This window comes from Theobroma cacao, chromosome 9, assembly GCF_000208745.1.
Source record: "Theobroma cacao cultivar B97-61/B2 chromosome 9, Criollo_cocoa_genome_V2, whole genome shotgun sequence".
In the NCBI taxonomy this organism is placed as follows: Eukaryota; Viridiplantae; Streptophyta; class Magnoliopsida; order Malvales; family Malvaceae; genus Theobroma; species Theobroma cacao.
In genome coordinates, this window is record NC_030858.1 from 1,158,478 (window position 1) to 1,182,412 (window position 23,935).

The following is a 23,935-nucleotide window of genomic DNA, read 5'->3' on the forward strand; positions in this document are numbered from 1 at the left end:
TTTAAAATGAAATTATTTTTCATAGGTTATTATAAATTGTTACTATTTTACTATTTTACTGATTTGCCTAACAATTTCTTTTATGAGTGTTGAGGAGACACTTCGGTAAGATCCAAAGGTCAAAAAAAAATAGGGAGACAAAAAATAAATCTTTTGATTAAAGAGAATATCTTACAATTAAAGGCTCAATGCCAAAACAAACCATGAATCAAGACACAATGAGGATTTCTTCTTTTTCCTCAACAAGCTAGGCAAAAAAAAAAAACAAAAACAAAACAAAAAATACAAAAGAAAAGACAAGAATTTCCATTTACAAGATTGATTATGGTAGAACATTGCTTTCATCCTTTTCCCCCAACAAACGATACCTTGAAGGAAGTTTATACAACAAATATGGTGGAGATAATGGCTCCTGACAAAGAATGAAGATGATCTAATTAAGCTAATATGATTCCCACAAATGCTACAATCCCAGCTTTCTTGAGAACCAGTCTGAACAATTAGCTATTACAAATCCACCAAACACCTGCAGTGCACCATAGAAAAATGTAAAAGAGATTAAACCCGGTGTCGCGCAATATCTAATAAACCACATTTATTCAGACAGTTGAATTACCTGAGCTGAGCCCAGAATGTAAATTGCAGAGTAGTGACGGCCATGAATGACCATGTCAGCCACCATTGCAAGAGGGATGGTAAGTGACATGCCCAATGTGGCTACCAGAGGAGTTGTCCATACAACACATAATGCCCTAGGGAGAAGAGAGGAAATTTGGAGAAAGGTTAAGAATACGTGAAACGAGGAAAATATAGAGGGTAGGTGAATGAAGTACTTGGGAAAAGGATGCATACCAAAAATAATCGGAGAGGACACTTCCAACGAAGCCATTTGCGAGGACTACTTCATCCAATTTAGCAGAGTGTGGAATTGTGAATTTGGGTTCTATTCCCAAGGCTGTCAATGGCCAAACTGAAACAATGGTTTTAAAGAAACAATTAGTTTGCTAATTAAACGTCCAGCTGTACTCTTCAGTCAAGAGTCAATGGCTTGTAACAAGAATTTAGATACCAACTTCAATGACTTATTCATAAGAATATTGATTCTCAAACGACTCTTACCAAGCCACCATAGCGCTACAAGTGTAAACAGTCCTATGTATCCAAATAACTTTTGAACATCAACCCTTTCTCCTTCCTCACCTGCAAACTTTTTAAGCAGCACTGCAACATAATTGAAAAATGGAAGACAAGATGACAATTTGGCAAAAAATTGTAGAACAGATAAATAAATCAAATAAGAGAATCAACCAAACCTGTAAATAGCCCATATGACATGGCTGAGAGGAGGCCAAAAAGATCACCAACAAGAGAGCGTTTCCCATTGCTAAACACAAACATCAACTGTCAATGTCCAAAACATATATTACAAAGAGCAAGCTAGCAGGAAAAAACCTAACACTAACAACATATCTGATGAAATACGTAAGAACATAACTGCATGCATGATATAGTTATAGCCAAATGGAAGTATCATGTGAAAATGCTTAATTACAGTATGGAAATGCTTTTAGGCCATATGATTTGTTGGCCAAATGAAGAGATCTTCTGTGGGTTAGAACTTAATTATCACTTTTGATATAGTAATAGTAAAAGTCCTGCAGCTTATGAAAGCTGGCAGGAAAGAGCTGAATGATAAAAGAAAGCAATTCATCACTGAGCTTTTCTTTACCAGAAGCCATAAAAATGTAGCAGAAAATCATAATATTAACCTGAAATGCTTTAAGGTACTCCTGGAACTTGTAAAAAGGATTGTGGAGGAAGTGTATAAACCACTAACCCTCTTCTTTGAACTATTGTGGCTTTGGCAGCCCTATTACTTGCATGTAAGCAGCAATACCAACTATAAATCAAAAGTGTATAAACATAAATGTCTAGATACATTCATGTATATTTCTATACTTATTGCATAGAGTTCTATAAAGGCAACACAGTCCTGCCTGAAAAGCATGCCAAGAATATACATGCTGAGACATTCAAGATAAAATGAACTTACGATGAAGAACCTATTGAATCATCAGCAGCCCAAGTTTTTCCCAGAGTGGTCATCGCAACACCAGCCATGCTGACAAAGACTGCAACAACCTTTGCTACATTTAATGAATCTTGGCCCAGAAAAGCACCAATAAAAAGAGTAAAAAGTCCTGAAGTTGAGGACAGCACCGTTGTACTTGCCACACTTGTACGTGCAAGAGCAGCATTTGATAAATACTGCAAACAACCAAAAAGCATTAGCAATAACTCTTTTAAGTTCCTTTGCATAGAAAAATGATTCAATATCCAAAAATGTGAAAAATATTTCCCAGAAAAACTATTTTATCAATGCAAAAACTACCCTTTTGAGGGAGAATCCTTTGCTTTATTTACAAAGTGACAAACCAAAAAGGTTTGCATATTCAATGCACAAATTTGAGGCTAAAACTTTAACAGAACAAAATAATGTGAAAAGAAAAGCCCAATCCTAAAAATGCTTCGCAATCACTAATTACCTCTGTTACAAACCAGATAGGAGCAATATAAAATCCAAAGGTAGCAATCTCCCTCGTGGTAAGCTCTTTGTCTTGTTTCAGAAAGTGCACTTCATCTTTGTTTTTGGGAACCAATGGCCTTCCCTCTATGTGAGGTGAAAGATCTGCGTCACTGTCTTTCCTAGCCAAAGTCACTTGAGGTTCCATTTCATATATTTTGTGCCTTAGAGGAGAACCAAGCTCAATAGATGAGACATCTATACTTTCTACCTCTTTAACAGTTTTCGAAGAACGACGTCTTAGCAAGTTACATAGCCAATCCTTAATAAACGCTATTGGAAGGTAAATTACCATAAGCGAAGCTCCAAGATATGTAACCGCAAATGGCTGCTTATAGTCAGTAAAGATATCCTGTGGACAAGATATCAATTAGTTTGAATTCAAACTAGCTTCAAAATATTGTAATGCATTGTAGAATTATGACAATATGTAAGACTTCTGAGTTTGAAAGAGAAAACAAACAATAACCAAAAATAGTTATTTCTAATCAACCTATGCGGAAGTATGAACAACCTTCATGGGATACATACGTACAACGACACCTACATGAAGATCCTCAGAATCGCAACAGATATTATAAATGCATGCCTTCTTCATTTTGATACATCAGACAGTATATTCAGCTAAAAAGACCTGAACCTTTACAGGATTAAAGGACATAAAGTAGCATAAGTGACAACGATCATTGCAAATATCACTTGAATGCTGCATGGATGAGCTTGGAACAATTGACCACGTGAAATAAGATCAAATGCTATTCTTTCCTGACAACTATTTAAAAACCTATTCCACTATTCAAAAATTAAATAACCCAGAAAGCCCATACTTTGCTATATATAAGTTCCTGCTCCCGTTTAATGATGAATATGCAAACATATAATGAATTAAATTGTAGAACAAGTAAGACCTCCAACAAGCATATTGCTCTCCATTCTCCTCATTTCCCCAAAGAATATTTTGCCAAAAAAAAAAAACTAAAACGTTCAATTATTCACGATATGTCAATTGCAGCATCCCAAACCAATACAGAACTACAAAATGAATTAATTGGTCAAGAACGTGCACAAATGCATATTTCTGGATATATTAATTAAACTTAACAAATGGAATCCAAAGAACCTTTAATAAAAAATATGGGAACTCGGAAACTAACCTGGGTTACTTCTGCAGAGGTCACCCATATAACAACAACCGTACCAATCAAGAACAAGCCAGCCTTATACCTCCAACCCATTAGAAATCAGACAAGACCCAGATTCAGAAAAACCACAGGGATTCCAAAGATCTAACTGTTTCAACCAGATCTTCTAAGCAGGTCTTTATGGCTTTTGACCTGCCACCGACACGTTAATGTACGATCCAAGATGGCGTAGGATTCAATGTTGAAGCTTCAGAAAAAAAAGAGAAAGGCAAAGAGAAAGAGAGAGAGAGAATCGTGGGGCGGCTGGTAAGTAGCCGAGAGGTGGGAGGAGGATTCTTTGCAAATTAATAAAAAGCCAAAAGATCTTGTTAAGAAAGAGAGGGAAGGATTTCGAGAAAATTTTCCTTTTTTTTTGGTTATTAATAATTTGACTCAGTTTAATTGCTTTCTGCCACCACTCTCTTCCTCTCTCTCCTACGTGTCTCTCATTATTGGCCTTTGTTCCTTTCACTTAACACTCATCATAAAAAAATTGTAAAATAAATTTTATTTTCTCATTTTTAAATCTTTATTCTTGTTTTATTTTCACAAAATTAAAATTTTAATATATTTTACTATTAAAATTTAGAAACTTTTCTACAAAATAAATATTCAATACTTTTTTATATAAAAAGATAAAAAAATCATAAAAATAATTATAATATGAGAAAATCTTGTTTTAATATAATACAACTTGCGTTGAGATTTGTAATCAAAAATAAAAATATAAATATATAAAAAATTATTTTTAAATATCTTAAGAAATTAAAAATTAAAAAAAAAAAAGCAAAGGGACCACTACTATTACTACATTACATAATGTATTAAACCCGATTTGATTTATAATAATTAATTTAAGAATTAAATAACATTTTTTTACAAAAAATAAAAAGTTAAAAAAAAAAGTATAGTATTAACTAGTACTATATGAGGAAATCTTAAATTCATGGGATGGGATCCAATTTATTCTCATGTAAATTTGAGAAAGTTAAGGCTGGAGCATCAATGCCTTTCCTAATTAATCTATTACTACCTTTCTTCCTATTTCTTTGTCATGTCTTTAATTAATTTCTCTGTCATGCCTTCAATGCTGAAATTAATGAATTAATGTTATTTACTAATGCAATATATGCCTCTCAATGTCACTCTGGAATTCAATTTGGAAGGAATTGATTTTTCTTATCTGCACATGTTAACATCATCTACTATTACAAAACACGATTTGAACACTGAAAACTTTGCAGGGTCAATCATGAATTGACCTAAAACCAATGTAAATTAAGCATTGAGAAAAGTGTATGACAGAACAGCACTTCAAGGATGTGTTCCTTAGCCAAATGTAGGGTTGCTTTGCTCTGTTTTTTTGGTTTTTGGGATAAATCATTAGGGAATTATTTGGTTGATGATGAGAAGGTTGGCACTAAGCATGTTTTCATGGTTGGTATTATGACATCAAGGGGGAGAATCTGCTCCAATGTGGTTACCAAATGGCAGTAGATATATGGTATTGGTAGGTGTGCTATAGCTTTTTCCATGATGCAAGTTGCAATTTGTCTTTAATTTCTTTTGGTTGGTTTCTACCAAATTTGCAAAAGGAACTCCTCTTGAAAATTCCTATTTTTCTGGATTTTATGCAACCTGGTTTCCTCCATCCATCATATTCCATGAGTCGACCCAATAAGGTAACAAATATGAATAAAAACGGAATGCAGAAGTTGTCCAGAAAACAGATAATGTTTCCATTAGGCTTTGTTAATGGACAATTTTTGAAACGATTAACACCATTATTATAAGAGTTTAATCCCTTGTTCACATTAAGACAAAATTATCCAAAAAGCAGATAATGTTGTCGGTATACATGGGTAATGGACCATCTTAACAGGATTAACACAATTATTACACATGTTTGATTCTCGATCACTTTAAATTACATGAATAACCCATTGATAGGCATTTTTCATTTTTGCTGATTGTCTATCATGATTTTAACAATTTGTGATGAATTAATCATTAGAGTAGAAAAATTGTGTCCTGGAGGAGTCAACTGTCCTACTACTGACACGGATCAGCTTGCTTTGAAGGTTGAGAAAGTCAAAGTCATCTGGTTTTTAAGGTGTCGGCTGAATCTGTAAGCCCTGACTCGTATAATCGGGTCATGAGTTATGCCCACCAGAAGGAATTAGGATTGATGAAAACTTAGGAAACCACGTGAAATCATAAAGAAAAAAGGGTCTAAATTACTCTTTAACAAAATCCCATTGCACAAGAAAAACAAAAATCGAAATTCTTTTCATTCCGGGCAAATGCTGGAAGGTATATTCATGAGTAAATTCATGGTTGTGAAACTTTTTCCTGTTTTTCCAGGCTACAAAATTGGGCTCTCAGGGTTAAAAATCACTATCCCCTGTATCCTGAAATCTGCATTCCAACTAAATAAATGGATTACAATATGTATTTCTAAGATGGGGTTTCCCCTTCAGTGAAAATCAGGGGATCCTGGGTCAAATATTTTATGACATTACACCAGATCAAATAATTTAATTCAAGATGAGGAACCCCACAACACCTCTGCAACAATAATAACAGACTCTGCCTCAGAAACAGAGGCTTCTCTGACTCTCCTCAAGATTTCTATCTTAAATTCCCTTCTCTCCTTGTTACTTAGCACTTCTCCTGCTTCTAATTGCACTGCAAACCTTGCAACACAATTTTCAAATGGAGAATTCCCCACGTAATCTTCCTCATCACTTTCTATTTTTGTTTCTGATTTTGCACCTTCTTCATTAGTTGTTCTGTTTTCATTCCCATTGCCATGATTTTCCAGTCTCTGCAACTCAACAAGCTTCTCAATTAACCCTGCTCCAAGCATTGCTTCAATTGCTTCTCTTCTCCCATAATATGCGATTCCAAGTATGCAATCTATGGCTGCGACTTGGATTGACACGTTTTCTGAACTTAAGAGGCTTATAATTCTTGGGATTTCTCTGTATGCTTCTAGTTCATCAACCAGAGGAATTCTAATAAACTTGACTAGCAAAGAAAGAACTCGAATAGAACAACAAGATGACATTGATATCAAAGCTCTAACTGTTGGACCCATTAGCACCAATCCTACAAACACATCTTTATTGAATCTAACCAATGCGGCTATTGCAAGTGCTACCTGATCTTGAATTCTTATCGAACATGAAGAGTCACAGAGTAAGAGTTCAAGAGTCAGGAATACTCTGGCTTTCAAAATCAAATCTTGAAAATAAAGATCAAAACCTTGTGACAAACGCTTCTCAAACTCAATCAAAACCTTCACTTTTTCATCCTCATCATCTGAATCTTCAAGTGTTTCCACAAGGTTCTGAACGTTTTCTCGATCAATATAGGCTTGGATTTCAGTCTCCATTGCACAAGCAACTTGGTAAATCTTGTAGTTGATGATTTGGCGTCTGAGGATGCATGGCAGGCTATAACCCTGATACTTTTGAACCCTTTCAAGCAGGGTTTTGAGGTTCAAAAGTAGCTGGGAGAGCTTGAAAAGATTAGGGTCGTTTGCAAAAACAGTGTTTTCGCTCTTTTCAAGGTCTAAGAAAGGTTCAATGGTGGATTGGGTTTTCTTTGTTGCAAAGATGGGGTTTTTCTGTAGATCTTTTGAAGCTCTTTGAAGGGATTTCAGCAGTGTGAATAACTGTCGATCGTCTTGGTTTGGTGTTTGATCCATTGCTGGAACACTGCTTAGATTCGAAGCTTAGTACATGTGGTTTAGGGAGGGAGGGACAGAGGCCAGAGATCAGAGCCAAACTCAAAGAACTTTAAATCCCAACTACCAGTCCAAACAAACAGTTACAACCAAACCTTCAAAAGTGTTTTCATGTAGGGCAGAAGCAAAAACCCCAGGGAAGTATGAACAGATAGCAGAATTTTCCTCTTCTGTTCCTACAACATTTTCACAATTTCCATCCAATTTCTTAGCCATCAATAAACGACACTTCCAATCCAATTTGATGTCCGTGAATTACTGGTTGGGACCAAACTTACAAATTCGTGGCTGTGGGGTCGCCAATTATTTTTCCATTCCTCTCAATACTAATGTATTTGGAATTAAATACATATTCATACATTTACGTATACATATATATAATTTAAAATAAAAATACTAATACTTAGATATAATTAATAGCATTTTTTTGTCGGTCCAAAAGAATTAGACATGTCACTTTAATTACATATAAAAATATTCATATTATAATATAAATATTCATTTTAAAAATATACATATAAATTATAAAATTAAAAAAAATTATCGTCAAAAGAGACCATTGAATGGTCACGTGACAAGTAAATAACTCGTCACATGTGAATTAATAATTCCTCTCAAAAATAATTTTTATATATAGTTATATTATAATTAAAGATTAAATTATTATTTATTGATATGCTTGTTATATAGTATTTGATGTAATAAATTTGATAATTTTATTATTTTTTAATTCTTTGTTTGAAAGTTAAAGAAGGGTCGAAAATTTTCTGATTTGGACTTTAAATCAAGATTAAGTAAAAGTACTCATTTACACGTTTTAATCAAGATAAAATAAATATAAAGAGATATTATTATTATTAAAAATATTAAAATATATTAATATATAGTTAATTTGTTCAATAGATTCTATTGTAAATTTTAAATATAAAAATCGGCCGAATAAATTAAAAAAAATCTATATTCTTAATTGATTTAAGATCTAAATTAAAATAATTAAACTGAAATAATCAATTACAATGGATTATTTCGATTTCAAATGAATTCTAAAGAGTATAATTAATTGGATCTATCCAAATTCTTGGTCGAGTCAAAGAGTCACCGACTCACCGTGACATAACAGCACAACGACAACGCTGTCTGCTAACTTACGCTAGAAAACGTCACTTCCTGCTATCTTACGCTAGAAAACGTCACTCCCTGCTATCTTACGCTTCCCTATTTATATAAGCATTTTTAAATATTAAAAAAAAAAGAAATAGCAAACCTTGACAAACCGTCAACGACCTCCTGACAGATTTCATTTCCCCCGCCTCCCCATCTCTCTCTCTCTCTCTCTCTCTCTCTCTATCTCTCTTTGCAACATTTTTCTTCGAGGTAACTTTCTCTCTCTAGACTTTTACTCTTTGTCTTTACATGTAAAATCAAAGTTCCGACTTGTATTCGGGGTTCTAGTTGTTTTCTTTACTGACATTTTCATTCTTCAGCCTTTCATTCGTGATTCTCTCTCTTTGTTGAGGAAGTAAGCTCTTTTGCTCGTTTAGACAAATGGTTTTTTGTTTCCTTGTCAAATTCGATTTGTTCTTGTAAATTCTCGTTGGATCTTTCGTTTGAAAATCTGGGTCAGTTTAATAGATACGGTTTCAACAAAGTATGGCATCGGGTTCGAGTTTCACCGACTTTGCTGCTTGATCTTGATGTTCGATTTTGATTGCTGTGAGAATATAGGGAAAGAAAATAAGTATCAATATGAACTCTGTTCTCAAATATTTTGAATTTTCCCTGATTTTTTTTTTGTTCCCCATTTCTGATAAATGTGGTTTAGATGACAAGTGATTTGCTTACTAGGCACCTGCATCGCAGAAGATGTGATAAAGTTGATAGATCACAGGCAACTCATTTATTCTTCTTGTTCTGTTTTTAATTTTTGAATTATAGATTTTTTCTTGTGTTTGATTGATTCTATTTTCTTCTCAGATTTGAACTAATTGGAGTTGCTTCAGAGCTTGATTCATGAACACAGAACAATGGTGCTGATGGCCTCCGGTGTGCAGTTCACATTTTTCCAACTTTTACTCACATTGTTTCTTATCCTAGACTTGGTGAAAAGAGGAAGCGCGGGAATTACAAGTACTTTTACTCGCTCTCAGTGGCAATCTTTTGATATTCCTCTTGACAACAAAGTATTTGCTATTCCTACTGGTTACAATGCTCCACAGCAAGTAAGTTTTCACCATTTCTAATCCCACCGTTGTAGCAATTTACTTCAAATTACAAAAATGTGAACGATTACAGAGAAGGGAAAACTTAACTGTGATGCAAGAAAAGAAATACTTCAGTTATTTAAAGAGACTAGGGTAAGTGTTATTTGCAAAGAGTTTGTTGATATGATTCCAACAAACATGTTTCTTTTTTCACAATTGGGATTAAATGATGATGCAAACTACTGATGGCCAATTGGCCATCTACATCCAAGTTGGCTTCCTACTGATCCAATCAACATGTTGGTTTTTCACACTTGTTGTTTGTATGAATGAGGCTGAAAGGGATGGTTATGATGAATAATGAGATTTTATCAATATGAAAAACACAATGGCTTTGTTTTAAATTCTATACAAAAGACATTCTTAAAAGAGTACAGTTTTCTTGATGTGCATTGAAAAGAATACTCTTTAAGAGTGTCTTTATCAGTGATGATATTTGGAGCTGTAGAGTTTAGGCCATCTATAATACTTTTAGTATGTATGTAACTACAGCTGCAGTGATCAGCTTCACCAAGCAGGTATTTTAACTTCATTATATTTATTGATGTAGCTGCATATTACTCAAGGTGACTATGATGGAAAGGCTGTAATAATCTCGTGGGTTACAGCTGATGAACCAGGGCCTTCCAAAGTCCAATATGGCACATCAGAGAAGAAATATGAACTTAGTGCAGATGGCACAGTGACAAATTACACCTTTTACAACTATAAATCTGGCTATATTCATCACTGTCTTGTTGACGGTCTAGAGGTAAGCATCAAAAAACATATGATGTTATTTATAACATGAATGTCAAACTAGAGGACTCTAGCATAAAGCACGAATACTTGAACAATCATCAAACATTTCTACCTCAAACTGGATCTGCTGCACTGTGCTTATGAAATGAATCTAACATCCAGATGATGAGTATCATATTTCATGTTTTGAAGTTGGTACTGATAGTTCTATTCAATCTTTATATAAATTCAATTGATGTTACAATTTATGCTAAGACCACTAAGTTTCTCTTCTTTTAGTATGAGACCAAGTACTATTACAAGATTGGAGTAGGTGCTTCTTCTCGAGAGTTTTGGTTTCAAACACCTCCAAAGATTGACCCAGATTCTCCTTTTACATTTGGAATTATCGGTAAGATGTTACTAGAATATTTATCTACATAATAATGAATAATCTTGTTTTTCGTGTTCAAATGGAAATAGTATATGATTATTCATATTTGTTTTCCAAATGGATTCTTTTGAGACTCCCAAACAAAATAGACTAGCTACAAAAACAGATTCCTTAATTGCAAAAAGCTCTTTTTCCCGAATTTCCTCATCGTAAATTGGTTTTGTATATTATAGGTGATTTGGGTCAAACATATAATTCTCTTTCCACTCTGGAGCATTACATGCAGAGTGGAGGACAGACTGTCTTATTTGTTGGTGATCTCTCTTATGCTGATAGATATCAATACAATGATGTTGGTATTCGATGGGATTCATGGGGTCGCTTTATTGAGAGAAGCGCTGCTTATCAACCATGGATTTGGTCAGCTGGGAATCATGAGATAGAATACATGCCAGATGTGGTAATGCTTGAGTTCTGCATCTTGAATTTCTTATCTATATACATCTCTTTCCTTTCATTTGAACTCTTTTACTTTAATGTATATTCAATTATACGTGGCATTAATACTTTTCACGTATTCTGAATTCGGATATTCCCTCCTCAGTCCGTTCCTGATGTACGAGTCATAATAATTGTTTCCTTTTCTGACTTTATAATCTTATATGTATACTCATTAAAACCAATGTATTTTATGCACTTACTTCTGAAATAAATATAAAAGATACCTTTTTGAAGTATGGAGCTCGTTTCTTTCTTTCTAATAATATCTCCTACATTAATGCAGCTAATGAAAGTTTTCTTTTTCCTTTTGGGTAAGAAAGCTACATAGATGGAAGATAACTAGATCATAGCTTATCTTCATCTTTTTTCTTTTTCACGCCTGTGCATTTTTTCCAGGGAGAAGTTATTCCATTTAAATCATACCTACATAGATACAGTACACCTTATTTGGCATCCAGAAGCAATAATCCTCTCTGGTATGCCATCCGACGAGCATCAGCTCATATAATTGTCCTATCCAGCTATTCTCCACATGGTAATACATCCTTTTAACACGGTTTGCTGGAGCTATTCCACTTAACAATTTAAATCACTGATAAAGTTTTCATCTATGATTGTCTTGTTTAGTTTTAAACTTCTGTACAATTGATGTTAAATCAATTGCAGCTTATTTAGGAAATAGATATGAAAATCACCATTGATGTTTCTTATTCAATCTGAAATTTTCTCCATTTTTCTTTGACCAGTGAAATACACACCCCAATGGCAGTGGCTACGAGATGAACTAAAAAGAGTGGATAGAAAGAAGACGCCCTGGCTTATCATTGTTATGCATGTCCCCATCTACAATAGTAACCAAGCTCACTTTATGGAGGGTGAAAGCATACGAGTTGTCTTTGAGCGCTGGTTTGTTCGTTACAGAGTTGATTTCATCTTTGCTGGCCACGTCCATGCCTATGAAAGATCAGTATGTACATTCTTCCCTTTTATTGTTGCTTGTTCTCACTGGGGTGAGGAGTAGACCATGAAATTGATTAGCATGAGTAATTTAGAGGTGACTAATACAAGTGATGTACCCATAAGATAAGAATTGTTGCTCTTGATACCACCTTTACCCAAAATTTGTTGAATCCTCATACTTTAGAAAAAAGTCTCATGAGTCAAATTAGCTTACTAATCAATCATTATTCACTCTACATGATATCTTCATGGACTGTGCTATTTTTTTTATCAAAATCCATAGCCATCTCCCTTAACATTGCATTGGTCATTGCAATCATGGGTTGAACGCCTAACTTGTTAGCTTTATTAGCTTTAAATTGATTATAGTTTTGAAATGACAAAAATGATCAAAATTGCTTGAATGAGTTTTGCACTTAATTTATTCATGTTAAAAACTCCCATGCATTTGCTTTTGAAATGTCTAATTACTTAACATAGTTTTAATGACATTACACTCTTAAATTTAGGGGTGTTATGTCACCATCAAAAAAGGGGGGATGGAATATATTAATGAATTTAAGCTCTTTCTTGCACACTTAAGTAACATAGTTAGACTTAAAGACTGAAGAATGTTTTGTTATCATCAAAAATTACATAACTAGCCTCCTCTTGCAGTCTAGCCTTTCAAGATCATAAAACAGGGGCAGGCACAGTCCCTCTTGGATTTCTACATCTACCACTGATCATAATACTCTTGGTTAAACAAGGGAAACTTAAATCTAGAAAAAGAAAAGATGGTAGGTCAGAATAATGACCATAAGCCAATCCAAGAATGAGTAATTTGAAAAATTAACCACACTGTGGTCTATAATCGCTGAAGAATCACTTTTCCTCTGACCCTGTATAATGTTTCTCCTGTTTCTCCGCTTAATTATATCTTCCTAAAAGCTTTAACATCCAATCAGCCATGCTCAAAAATTTTTCTTGACAAAGAAATGGTGGCAATAACCTCATTTCTCTTTTCTAAATATCTAATTTGACATCATCAATGCACTACTCTATGTTCCATGGTTGGGAGGAAATAAAAGTTGGAGAACTAGATTGCTGAAATTCTTTAGAAACTGTGTTCCCTTGAGACAACATCAGAACATATTGTTCCCCTAAGGTCTCGGTAGCCTATTAGTGTTCATGGTTAATGCTGTTTTCTATTGTGTCTTCAAGCATAAAGCAATTTTTGGTTACAAATATAGGTTATCTAAAAAAGCTGATGTTATTGATTTGCAGTATCGCATCTCAAATATCCGTTATAATGTATCAAGTGGTGACCGCTATCCTGTGCCTGACAGATCAGCTCCAGTGTATGTAACAGTCGGAGATGGAGGAAATCAGGAAGGTCTTGCTGGAAGGTAATCAGACATCAACATTTGAATATAAAAGTCTTATGTTGAAATGGAATATGATTTGAAAGTATCAAGTTGCCCGATAAATTTCTTTGGCATGCTTAACCCCCTTGCTGAAGTCCTTAGGTATTTGTAATTCACCATTAGGTTTTGGGACCCACAACCAGAATATTCTGCATTCCGTGAAGCCAGTTATGGTCATTCCACATTGGAGATAAAGAACCGAACCCATGCATTCTTGCACTGGCATCGAAATGATGATGGGCAAAAGGTTCCTGCTGATTCTGTAGTATTCCTCAATCGACACTGGTAAGTATGAGCTTTCTGCTTTTCTCTTTCTCGTGGAATCAACATTAAGTTTCCATTAGTTGTGTTTAGTCACCTTAGTTGTTTTTATTTTTTGCATGTCTTGCTTACTGGAGTATCTTAACTCATATCTTTCCTTTATCAATCAGCCTTAACTTGCGCTGAATTTAATCAAACTAGGTTAATTTGTTTTTTCTTTACAGGGCAAGCAATCTACGGAGGAGGAAACTCAAGAAGAATCATCTTAAGGCTAGAGGAGAAATTAATTTCTGAAAATATTTTGTTAAAAGCTTTGTCAATTCTTGAATCCATTTTTTGGCATCTCCATATTCCTCAATGCACATGATGGTTTAATGAATCTCTTCTAGTATTGCAGAATTCACCACTGCATCATACGATAACGAGCCATGATTCGACTTGTATTTCAAGCAAAGAGATGCAGTCCAAATGCCCTAGGAAACTTTTTGTAACTTACAGAGCATTACCATATTCTTTTTCGGGTTGATGATTAGTCAATAGGGTTTCTGGTCTAGGTAATTTTGTGTTATTCATAGAATAATATATAAATCTTTTACATCATTTGTTACGAAAAGTAAAACGTTCTTTGTAGCTATACCAAATGTCTTGTAATGACACCATGCAAAGGATGATGTGATTAATACAATGAAATGATTACATTTTGATGAAATTTCACAAGTGTCTCAATGATTGATTGTTATTCACTCCAGTTGCTTCTTCTGAGTATGCAAATGCAAAAGTTGTCATGTTTCTGAATTGAGAAGTTCATGGTATTATCATTGGTTTTGAAGATTCCACAAGATTTTCATGGTTGAAAAGGGAGGGTTCAGTATTGGAAGCTGTGTCTGGAGACAGTAACTATGAAAGTTAAAACCATTCATGTTTCTTCTTTATCTACAATCATCAGAATTTTTACTAAAAGCTTTACATGATCTTTAACATCTCTTCATTCAATCATCTTCTTCCGCAATCACATGTCTCTTCTCTATACCTTTTTCTTCATCAAAATTACTTGTAGCTTTAACAGAAAGGAAAAAATAATGATGATTTACAAAGAAGAAAACAGCAGCCCTATGTCTTTTCCCTTAAATGTTAGTTTATACAGCTTGCGGATTAGCAAACAATTATTCTGCTCCTCATCAGTGCTAGGGAGGAGATCCGAAGGGTGTTGGTCTGAAAATTGTTTCATTGTCTCTTGGCAGTTAAACGTCACGGAATACTAACTGTGGATTCCACTTCAGATGGAGAAAAAGCTTTCCTGATTTAGCACCATCTAACAGAAATCCATCTTGAAGTTCCCCTTCTAGTAAGACCCTAGTCAGCGTCATGATGCATCTCCCGATTTTGTCCTGAAAGATTGTCTCAGCATGGTATAAGACTGGTTAACAAGGTTGTAATAAAACAATGTAGCTCAAATTGCAGATTACAACAGTTCAAGAAGCTTTCAAAACCAAGTTGGTTAGCACCAAATGGTAGCAACAAGAAGTGACCAACATTTCATATTTCCAAGATCAATCATTGGACAGAAATTCCAGCAACCATTGAAAATCTCTACTTTGTCACCTTTGCAAATGGTGAACAATACTCTTATTGCTTCGCCTAAGGCAATAAGACCAAGCCAAACAGTTTGAGTTGCAGCTGACCTATTAGAAGGTGCCTGGCTGCACAAGTTACCAGAATATATACAAATGCTTCAACCATGTATAAATATAAACGTTTCCCTGATAGAAGATTATGAAGCTATTTGTATATAATTGTATACTGAGTTTTCTAAGGTGAAATTGGAATTCAAGAAGGAGGGCATAAATTGATGGGTACTTGCCTGCCAGAAGAAAAAAGAGATAGAGATAGTGAAGACAAAGTGAGAATTACCTTCTTGAAGGTGTCATGGTCCCAGACTTCCAAAATTAACATTTCATGTAATGCATCCTCCACAACAAAGTCGAATGTCTGATTCCAAACCGGATTCAAGGTCTCAGTAGCAACCTGAGAAAAGAGAAGTAAAGCTCTCGAGACCTGCTATAGTTAACCTTAGTACCACATGCAGTAATCTTGAAGAAAAGCCTACAAAGCTCATAAAGAGGGTTGTAGAAACATTCACATGCTAAAGCCACCTAACGGAAAATAAGAAAACTGAAACCAAATGTGGCTTCTCAGAGGGGAAAAATGCATCTCACCCTTGTCTTGGCTTTTGTTTCAGCTTTCTTCATTATGAGGACAACAAAAGGGTCTGCCTTTCCCATAAAATCAACTGCTGGCAAGTTTTCAGCGGCTATAACCGTCACTGATAGTACTCCTCTAACAATGACATCTCTTTTCCTCTGAGTCATTGTTCTTTTGAGGTCAGCAGCCTCTTCAACAGTTACATTTTTAAGGGCCTTCTCCAATGATGTCAATGAGAAATCAGGGTTAAATGGGTTTTTAAAGCTGCTTTCTGTGCCAAATGGACAGTATAGGAGTTCAATGTGTACCTGTTGGGAAGAAACCATGGAACTTATAAGTAATTACAAAGTTCAAGTTGTTTACAATTTTGTAAAAGATTGAACTTCATGCCAAATGCAGGAAAGAAATGTTATGAGTGGGAACTATTTTAGAAGATTAAATTCAAAACCACACTAGCTCTTCATAATGACATTAATATATTTATTCAGCAGATTGCTTGCTACAGCTATCATTCTTCTGCATTATGGTGACAATATTCCATAAATGAAATTGCTTTTAACTCCATTATATAGACTTAAACCTGTCATTAAAGATCAAGGCAACTTTAAAAACCTTGTCCCTAGATTAAAAAATGTGAACTCGATCTAGTTTTCACTCATGTAAGTGCTGCAATCGTAACAGAGAAAACAAATAGGAAATTCAAAAGGGATCCCCACCTGACCCCTGTATTTAGTATCTCTCTGGACCACCAAATCCTTGACCAGTTTCAACCAGATATCCTTCACTTTACCAGGCTCAAGGTCCTTCAAAGCCACTTGAGCACAGCCAATCAATTCAGCAGCCTGAACCCCTTCATCATCATAGACTTTTATGGTCAAGTGTTGAGTTGATGCATCTTCTACAATGAACTCAAAGTGCTCATTCCAAACTGGATTCAATTGGTTATTCTGAAGAAAAACTATAAGAGTTAAACATGAATCCTGGAAAAAGAGATTATATGTAGAAGAAGGTAAGTATCTTACAATGGTTTTACTGGTTTTCATTTTATCACGAAGTGGACGTATAAATAAGACAGCAAAAGGATCAGATTTCCCAACAATGTCCTTATTTGTTAGGTCTTTGGCTTGCACAAGCTTCACATCTAATGTTCCAACAGGTTTCAGCTCCAGAAAACTGGTAGAGGATAGAATAACAGACAATCTACTTAATTTGCATCAGGAGGAAGAGCAAAAAGGAAAAGAAAAGGTGCTTCAGATTATAGCTTTCTATAAACATAAATGGGCATTGTTTGGGAGATCATATTCCAACTTATCTGTCCTTAAATTATATGGGTGGAACATATGCAGTGAACACTTCAGGCATAAAAAGAAATGGCAAGAGATAAATTCAACAACAGTAGAGGTCAAAGTTGGCTAGGAATAGGATCAGGTCAACCTAAATAAAAAATACATCCTAATTCTATTGTGATCAGCTGAATCTAAGCCAGAACAAAATAAAAATCCCAATTTTCAGAATAACAGGTTGAGCCAATTCTTCTCAATTTTTAGTCTGATGTTCAAGATGGTACTGATTTACTTTGATCAAAGCAAATATTTAAGGTCTTAATTCTGGAACTTTCTCAGTTATTCTTTTGCTCACCAGCTTTGTCAAGGCAAAACAACAATAAGGAAATCACTGAACATCAATGGATGCAGGTGCTTAAATCTCCAGGAGAAGTCTGTGACTTTCTAAAACACTAAGCACACATATTAGGATAAATATGTATCTTCTGCTTGGTAAATAATTGTATCCGGTGCATGAATTTTCATTTATAATGATCTTCTAAAGACAAATCAACAGTAAATTCATTGTAGAAAGAACATGGAAAACTCAGCATACCTGTAATCCCCAGGTAATATGGGAACAATTTTTCGAACGGGCCATGTTATAGAATCTTCAATAGCATTCCGAATTGTGTCCTGTACCAAATTGTAAGCCCAGTTCATCAGAACTGCATCTCATCATAATTTAAAACATTAGAAGCTGAAGAATCAATGGCAAAATTCAATGCTAATAATACTTCTCTATGCAAAATATTGTCCATTATATTTTTATGAAATTCTGGCTCAAAAATGGTTGCTAATCTACATGATTGTTCGCTTCATTGTTGACAGATAGCACCCCTATTGACCTAGAAACATAACCCTCACTTTCCATTTTCAGAACTCGAACTAGATGAATGACCTTCTACTCCAACATAACGATTTCAGTTTTTCCTTTTTAGTATGTGCTGAATTCTACATCTGGATATTGAACCTTTTCTGTTCTTATTAACTTTTCTATTGAAAAATGTTGTCCTTACATACTGAGCTGTGAGCTGCTCCATCAATTTAGAAAATTTAAGAGGTAGATTCACTAAGGTGCTGTAGACTTGCCAAGGGGACCTCCAACTGTATATATCAAAGCTAAGAAGAAAAGCATAAAACCACTGCATGTTGTAAAAGCAAACAATCACCTCAATAGCATCAGAAATCCCTGGTATTGTTGATATATCACCTCCAACAACTTTAAGTGTAAACGAAAGATCTTTCTGTAGGAGAAATCATACAAAGCAATCATGATATCGATATAAAAAAGTAGTAATTGCCTTTAGATATATTCATTTACAGATTCATAGCATTAGATTTAATTTGCTACAACATAGTTTACTCTTTTGAGCTTGTGTTTTTGCATCGGTTGTGAAAGGAGCAGAACTATCTAATCAAATATGATGCTGATAGTGTTAACAAGACTATTGCTACTAACCTTTTCTCTCAAGGAATAGGAAACAGCTCCAAAACAAGGAAACTGATCAACAAGTGGTTTGAAGATTAACCTGAAAACCCCAGTGAAGCCAATATTTTTTACCTAGACGAACAAGTTAAAACCAGGAGATGATAAGGAGTACCTTACATGAGGGACATAATATGAAAGATTTTTATACATAATGTGAAAGCTAAGAATACAACAAGCTCGACACATTTGATAATGAAAAGAACATACACATACACTTATCAGACGAGTATCATCACGCACATTCCCTCCCCTTTTCATACACATATCAAGCACTCAGAATAGTTGCCTAGATATAGAATTATTAGAGTTTAATGACAAGTGGGAAAACCAAATATTGATGAACATGTTTGATTGCTGCAAATTTGATTGACAGAACACAGTTTATATTGAGACAGGAACAGTTAAGTGCCAAGAAACGAACAAAGGTTCCTAGAAGTCAACTACTGATGAGTGTTTTTCTGACAGTGTTGGTGTAGTGCAACTGTGCTAACTCTTAACCGACAGAACGGGTTTTTATCAAATACATTCAACATGATAACTTAACAAGCAAGAAAGACTTTTGAGCATGAGCAGTAAGTAAGGATTACCTGCACAGGCAGGGCAACACCCAGTCTGGTGTTAATATTAAGCACAATATTTGGGTTACCATCCCACTGCAGTTCCAACTCCATGGTGATTCCTCCATCGCCACTTTCATTCTCAATGATGGAAACACCTAAAGAGGATTGACAATTTGGGCAACATTTCCAACTTCAGGAAATAAAATAAAACCAGCATCTTTGGTCTCACTAAGAGAATAATCACAAAAGCTATTCTCAATTCATTGACAGAAACATAAAACAATGTTGTAATTGAAAGAAATAACCTGTAAATTGTGGAGCTACCGTTCCAAGAGTCAACTTTGCAAACTTCATAGACGATAAGATAGCTGGTGTATATTGTTCAAGAATTGGCTCAACACTCGCTCTTATTAGCTCTGATGCTGCCTATGCCATAAGACCCAAGGGAAAAACATAAAACGCTTATCCCTACATATCTTTAAGTTGTAAAGAGGGAAATTTTTTTTTTGAAAAAGAAAATTTACCTGATCAACAGATGGCCATATCTTTTTAAGTTGCAGGTTAAGCCAAACCAACTGTATTTATAAAGAAACCAACATTAGTAGAGACTTGATGATAAGAACATGAGACAGAGAGAAGGAAAGAATTTGGATTTATGATGGATAACTCACCTTCTGGTGCTGAGAAAAGACAACCCAAGGTGGATAAAACTGAGGAGGTAGAATTTTTCTTGAATCCTGCACTGTCATCCTCGCAAATGAAGCAACCGTCTTTGCCTATCATATTGAACCATCAAAAACAGAGAGTACGATAACAGAGCTGATTGCTTCAGAGCCAAATGTACCATACAAAAAAATTACGTGCATGAACACATGCGAAATGTAATGTCCGTTTTCAAATGAAAGAAACCCACGGTAAAAAGCTGGATATTGATTTACATGAAAGGGAATTACCAGAAAAGATCGACGAGAGGATCTGATTTTCTCAAACCGAGCAAAAGCAACGATCAACCCAATGCCAATGGTGAGTCCAACCAACATACCAAAAAAGAAAGACATTTTCCGTTATTCTATCAAATTTTCAAACAACCCCAGAAAATAAGATAATGTATCCTGGAGAAATATATTGGTTTTCTGGGATTTTCATTTCCATGGCATTGTAAGAAACAGAGTTGTCCTGGTTGGAGCAGTGAGAGAGGAAGGAACAGCCAAAAACAATGAAGGATTTGGATCAGGATGCAGTTGGCTGCGGTGGAGAAAGAACGGAAAGGAGTGTGATTTAGTTTTTAGTAATGATTAAACAATTACTTGAAGATCAATTTATTGATCTTATTCTGATCTGGAAAGAAGAAAGCAATTTGTTCTCTTCTTTTGCCTTTCTTCTTGTTCTCGTGTCTATTTGCTTGCTTAACGTTTGAGTTTTACTTCTTTCTGTTGCTCTGTTTTGCAATTAGCCCCTCGAATACCCCATATTTATTATATTTTCCCTCTTCTTTTTTATTGAAGCCTTGTAGTAATAAATTTGAATGGCTTTATTCAGAATATACGTGACAAAAATTTAGTCAAATCCGAATAAATTTTGACTTGAATCTATGCTATTACAATCAATTACTCATTCGATTAACTAGAAACAGGGTAGGGCCATTTTTGCATCAAATTCACATGTTAAGGTGCCTTAGAAGCAAATATCAAAACATTGGGATTAATATGATTATTTTACAGTAACAAAAAGGCCCAGGCCCGAACTCAAATTTGAATTAAATTTAATTATTCATATTTTATTCTATCATACTTGATATGCAAATTTTATTATTAATGAAAATTAAATTCGTAAAATAAATTTGACGTATAAAAAAAATTAAAGTTAAAATTATATTTAAAATAAAAAAATTCATAAATATTACATAATTATAAAATTTATAAATAAAAATAAAATTAAATATAAAAATATTATTTATAATCGAATTAAGATAATAAATATATTATAATTATCACTCAATCCTACTCTAACTTATGACGAGAAATAATTTTACTATGCATATTTTATCTAAATCTTATTATAAATACTTTAATTGTATTTAATTAAACCAAATAATACAAAATATCCTATTCAAAATATCCATTACTATCTTAAAAATCACCCTTTACCTTGGTTAGTATCAGATTCTTGGCTTTTTGTTGTCATCATCAACCCGTAGGGGTGGCCCGACAAACCCAAACGGCAATACCCGCCAATGCCACGTGCTCATGGAGGTGACCCGACAACGATGGCAAAATTGGTCATTCCTGTGCCACTTGTCACCCTTAAATCAAAATTTCTCCTCTTTTGACGAGTAAGTCCTCCAATTATATTTGTTTTCCTTTCCATGCACGCCAAATTAATAACTCATTCAAATGTAGAAATTTATTATCAAATAATCTTATCATATTTGTAAATTGTTTTTCCAACTTTTAAGATTATGTTTTACGCTATTGCCTGGGAGCCACCGGAGTTAAGGCATCCACTCAATTCCATGCTTTGATGTTACTCATTTGAATTAAATCTGTTTCCAACTGTTGATGGATCCCTTTCGTTAGAATAAAATGCAGTCTGTAAAAGTGTGACTTATAAATTTAACAAATCAAAATCATAATGACATGATTTAAGATAAGACAAAATGTATAATAAAAATTATTAAAGATATATATTATATATATTTTTTAATCTAAACTTTTTATATACATAAGCATGTTAATTTTTTTTAATTTTTACTTTTTAATAATTTAATCCTAAATCCGTCCTTGATTATAAGACACCATAATTAATCTTGAATCTGGCAATGCATCGTACCAGATTATAAAATACTCCTAAATCTCACTATTACTATTGGACCTCACCAAGACCTGGTGGCCATCGGACTATTCAAAGCCCTAAGCTCTACGATGAAGACCAAGCCCAAGGTGACAATGTCAGCCCATTTTCAGCGTAATTGCTACGGAGAGTATACAATCTGGGCATATAAAACCTTGGCTAATCTCGGGGTTTGGAATGACAAAGTGATAGATGAACTTAATTAACTATTTAGGTAAGTCAGAATTTGCATATATTCTCTTCAGCAATAACACACCTGGCTCGACGCTCTTGCTCAGCATCTCCCACTTTTGCCTTCCTCACTTTAAAAAAAAAATTAGAGACTTTGGGAAAGAAGTGATTGGTCTATTAAAGACAGCCTGGCCATGTTACTTTGTTGTTCTTCCATATGTGCTTTAAGCATAGAATTGTTCTATTAATGTTAGGTACAACGATGATTTCTATCTTCTTCCATTTATTCCTTTTTCCATCTCAAATGCTCTAGAATTCTGGTTAGATTTGACATCAATCATACATATGAATGAATTATGCTTTTTTTACTTTTTATGGATTCTACCCTAAGTTCTGATGTTAATGTGAAGATAACATATTCCACTTATTTGATTGCCCCTTTTGTTTGTAAGTTTAATGTCGTGTCAACATTCTTAGGAATAACAATGGGTTAATTTTGAGGGATACGTACCTGATTATAAAATTTAATATCATTTTATTAGATATGATTAAAATTCTATTTCGTTTATTTAGTTAAAAATAATATGAGTACTTATTATAAAGTTGAACTCATGTTTTGTTTGAATCCATTTAAAGGATTATTTAATCTTACTTAAATATATAAGATAATACCAAATATTTACTTACATACTACTCAGGGCCATCTTTACAAAATTATATCAATTTGAAAAGTAAAATAATGATTTGAAACTTAATAAGTAAATTATTTTATATTAAAATTTAATTCCGAAGCAATATTTTTCATGCATTACTAGAAGTCAGTGTGAGAATTTGTAGGATGAAAAATACAAATTTTAATGGCCAAAACAAATGCTTTGATTGCTATGGAGATTTTAGTGAACGTGAAGCAACTTGTTTATGACTTCATTTTCAAGTGAAATTTTGACCAAATTATGGCACTTTGCTGCTTTTCGCTTTCTCATGGAAAAAATATGAGGACTTTTTGGATCTGATTCTTTATATGGGTTTTCATTTTATCTATATTATAAAATTATTTTAATAATTTTTATTTTTTATAATAAATATTTATATCATAAAAAAATTTAAAATTTTCATATAAAATATATTAAAATCAAAATTTTATCTTAATCTCTATAAAAATTAAAAATATATATAAATATTTGACGTTGACAGCGGTAGAATGACAATAAAGTCTGAAGTCAAATGGAAAAAGTAAAAAGTAAAAAACCATGGACGAATAAAAGCCATCACATTTTTTGTTTTTCTTTAATTCCAGAAAATTACGCAAAATTCTTCAG

The 23,935-nt window shown here is 34.0% G+C and overlaps 3 protein-coding genes across 5 annotated transcripts; 1 reads left to right on the plus strand and 2 right to left on the minus strand.

The window, feature by feature from the left end:
* On the minus strand, positions 135 to 4,123 carry LOC18587760 (uncharacterized vacuolar membrane protein YML018C). Its single transcript, XM_007011746.2, has 8 exons — positions 3,739 to 4,123; positions 2,547 to 2,936; positions 2,054 to 2,268; positions 1,314 to 1,384; positions 1,120 to 1,221; positions 853 to 970; positions 617 to 752; positions 135 to 526 (listed from the first exon to the last, which is right to left on the minus strand). The coding sequence occupies exons 1-8, from the start codon at positions 3,817 to 3,819 to the stop codon at positions 464 to 466; spliced, it is 1,176 nt and encodes a 391-aa protein (XP_007011808.2). The 5' UTR covers positions 3,820 to 4,123; the 3' UTR covers positions 135 to 463.
* On the plus strand, positions 8,902 to 14,728 carry LOC18587762 (bifunctional purple acid phosphatase 26). 3 transcript variants are annotated; one of them, XM_018128017.1, is made up of 11 exons: positions 8,903 to 9,035; positions 9,339 to 9,404; positions 9,491 to 9,735; positions 10,328 to 10,528; positions 10,798 to 10,909; positions 11,125 to 11,351; positions 11,789 to 11,927; positions 12,139 to 12,359; positions 13,619 to 13,740; positions 13,882 to 14,043; positions 14,244 to 14,728. In XM_018128017.1, the coding sequence occupies exons 3-11, from the start codon at positions 9,541 to 9,543 to the stop codon at positions 14,311 to 14,313; spliced, it is 1,449 nt and encodes a 482-aa protein (XP_017983506.1). In that variant the 5' UTR covers positions 8,903 to 9,035; positions 9,339 to 9,404; positions 9,491 to 9,540; the 3' UTR covers positions 14,314 to 14,728. The 3 variants fall into 3 exon arrangements, 2 of the variants coding, with proteins under 2 accessions (XP_017983506.1, XP_007011812.2); XR_001929562.1 differs by having other exon boundaries at positions 8,902 to 9,404; positions 13,681 to 13,740; positions 14,244 to 14,420; XM_007011750.2 differs by lacking the exon at positions 9,339 to 9,404.
* On the minus strand, positions 14,920 to 20,948 carry LOC18587763 (synaptotagmin-4). Its single transcript, XM_007011752.2, has 13 exons — positions 20,549 to 20,948; positions 20,267 to 20,371; positions 20,120 to 20,170; positions 19,901 to 20,021; positions 19,623 to 19,750; positions 19,006 to 19,107; positions 18,716 to 18,790; positions 18,100 to 18,179; positions 17,244 to 17,394; positions 16,938 to 17,168; positions 16,236 to 16,529; positions 15,931 to 16,044; positions 14,920 to 15,407 (listed from the first exon to the last, which is right to left on the minus strand). Exons 1-13 carry the CDS (start codon positions 20,651 to 20,653, stop codon positions 15,261 to 15,263), a joined length of 1,704 nt encoding a protein of 567 aa, XP_007011814.1. The 5' UTR covers positions 20,654 to 20,948; the 3' UTR covers positions 14,920 to 15,260.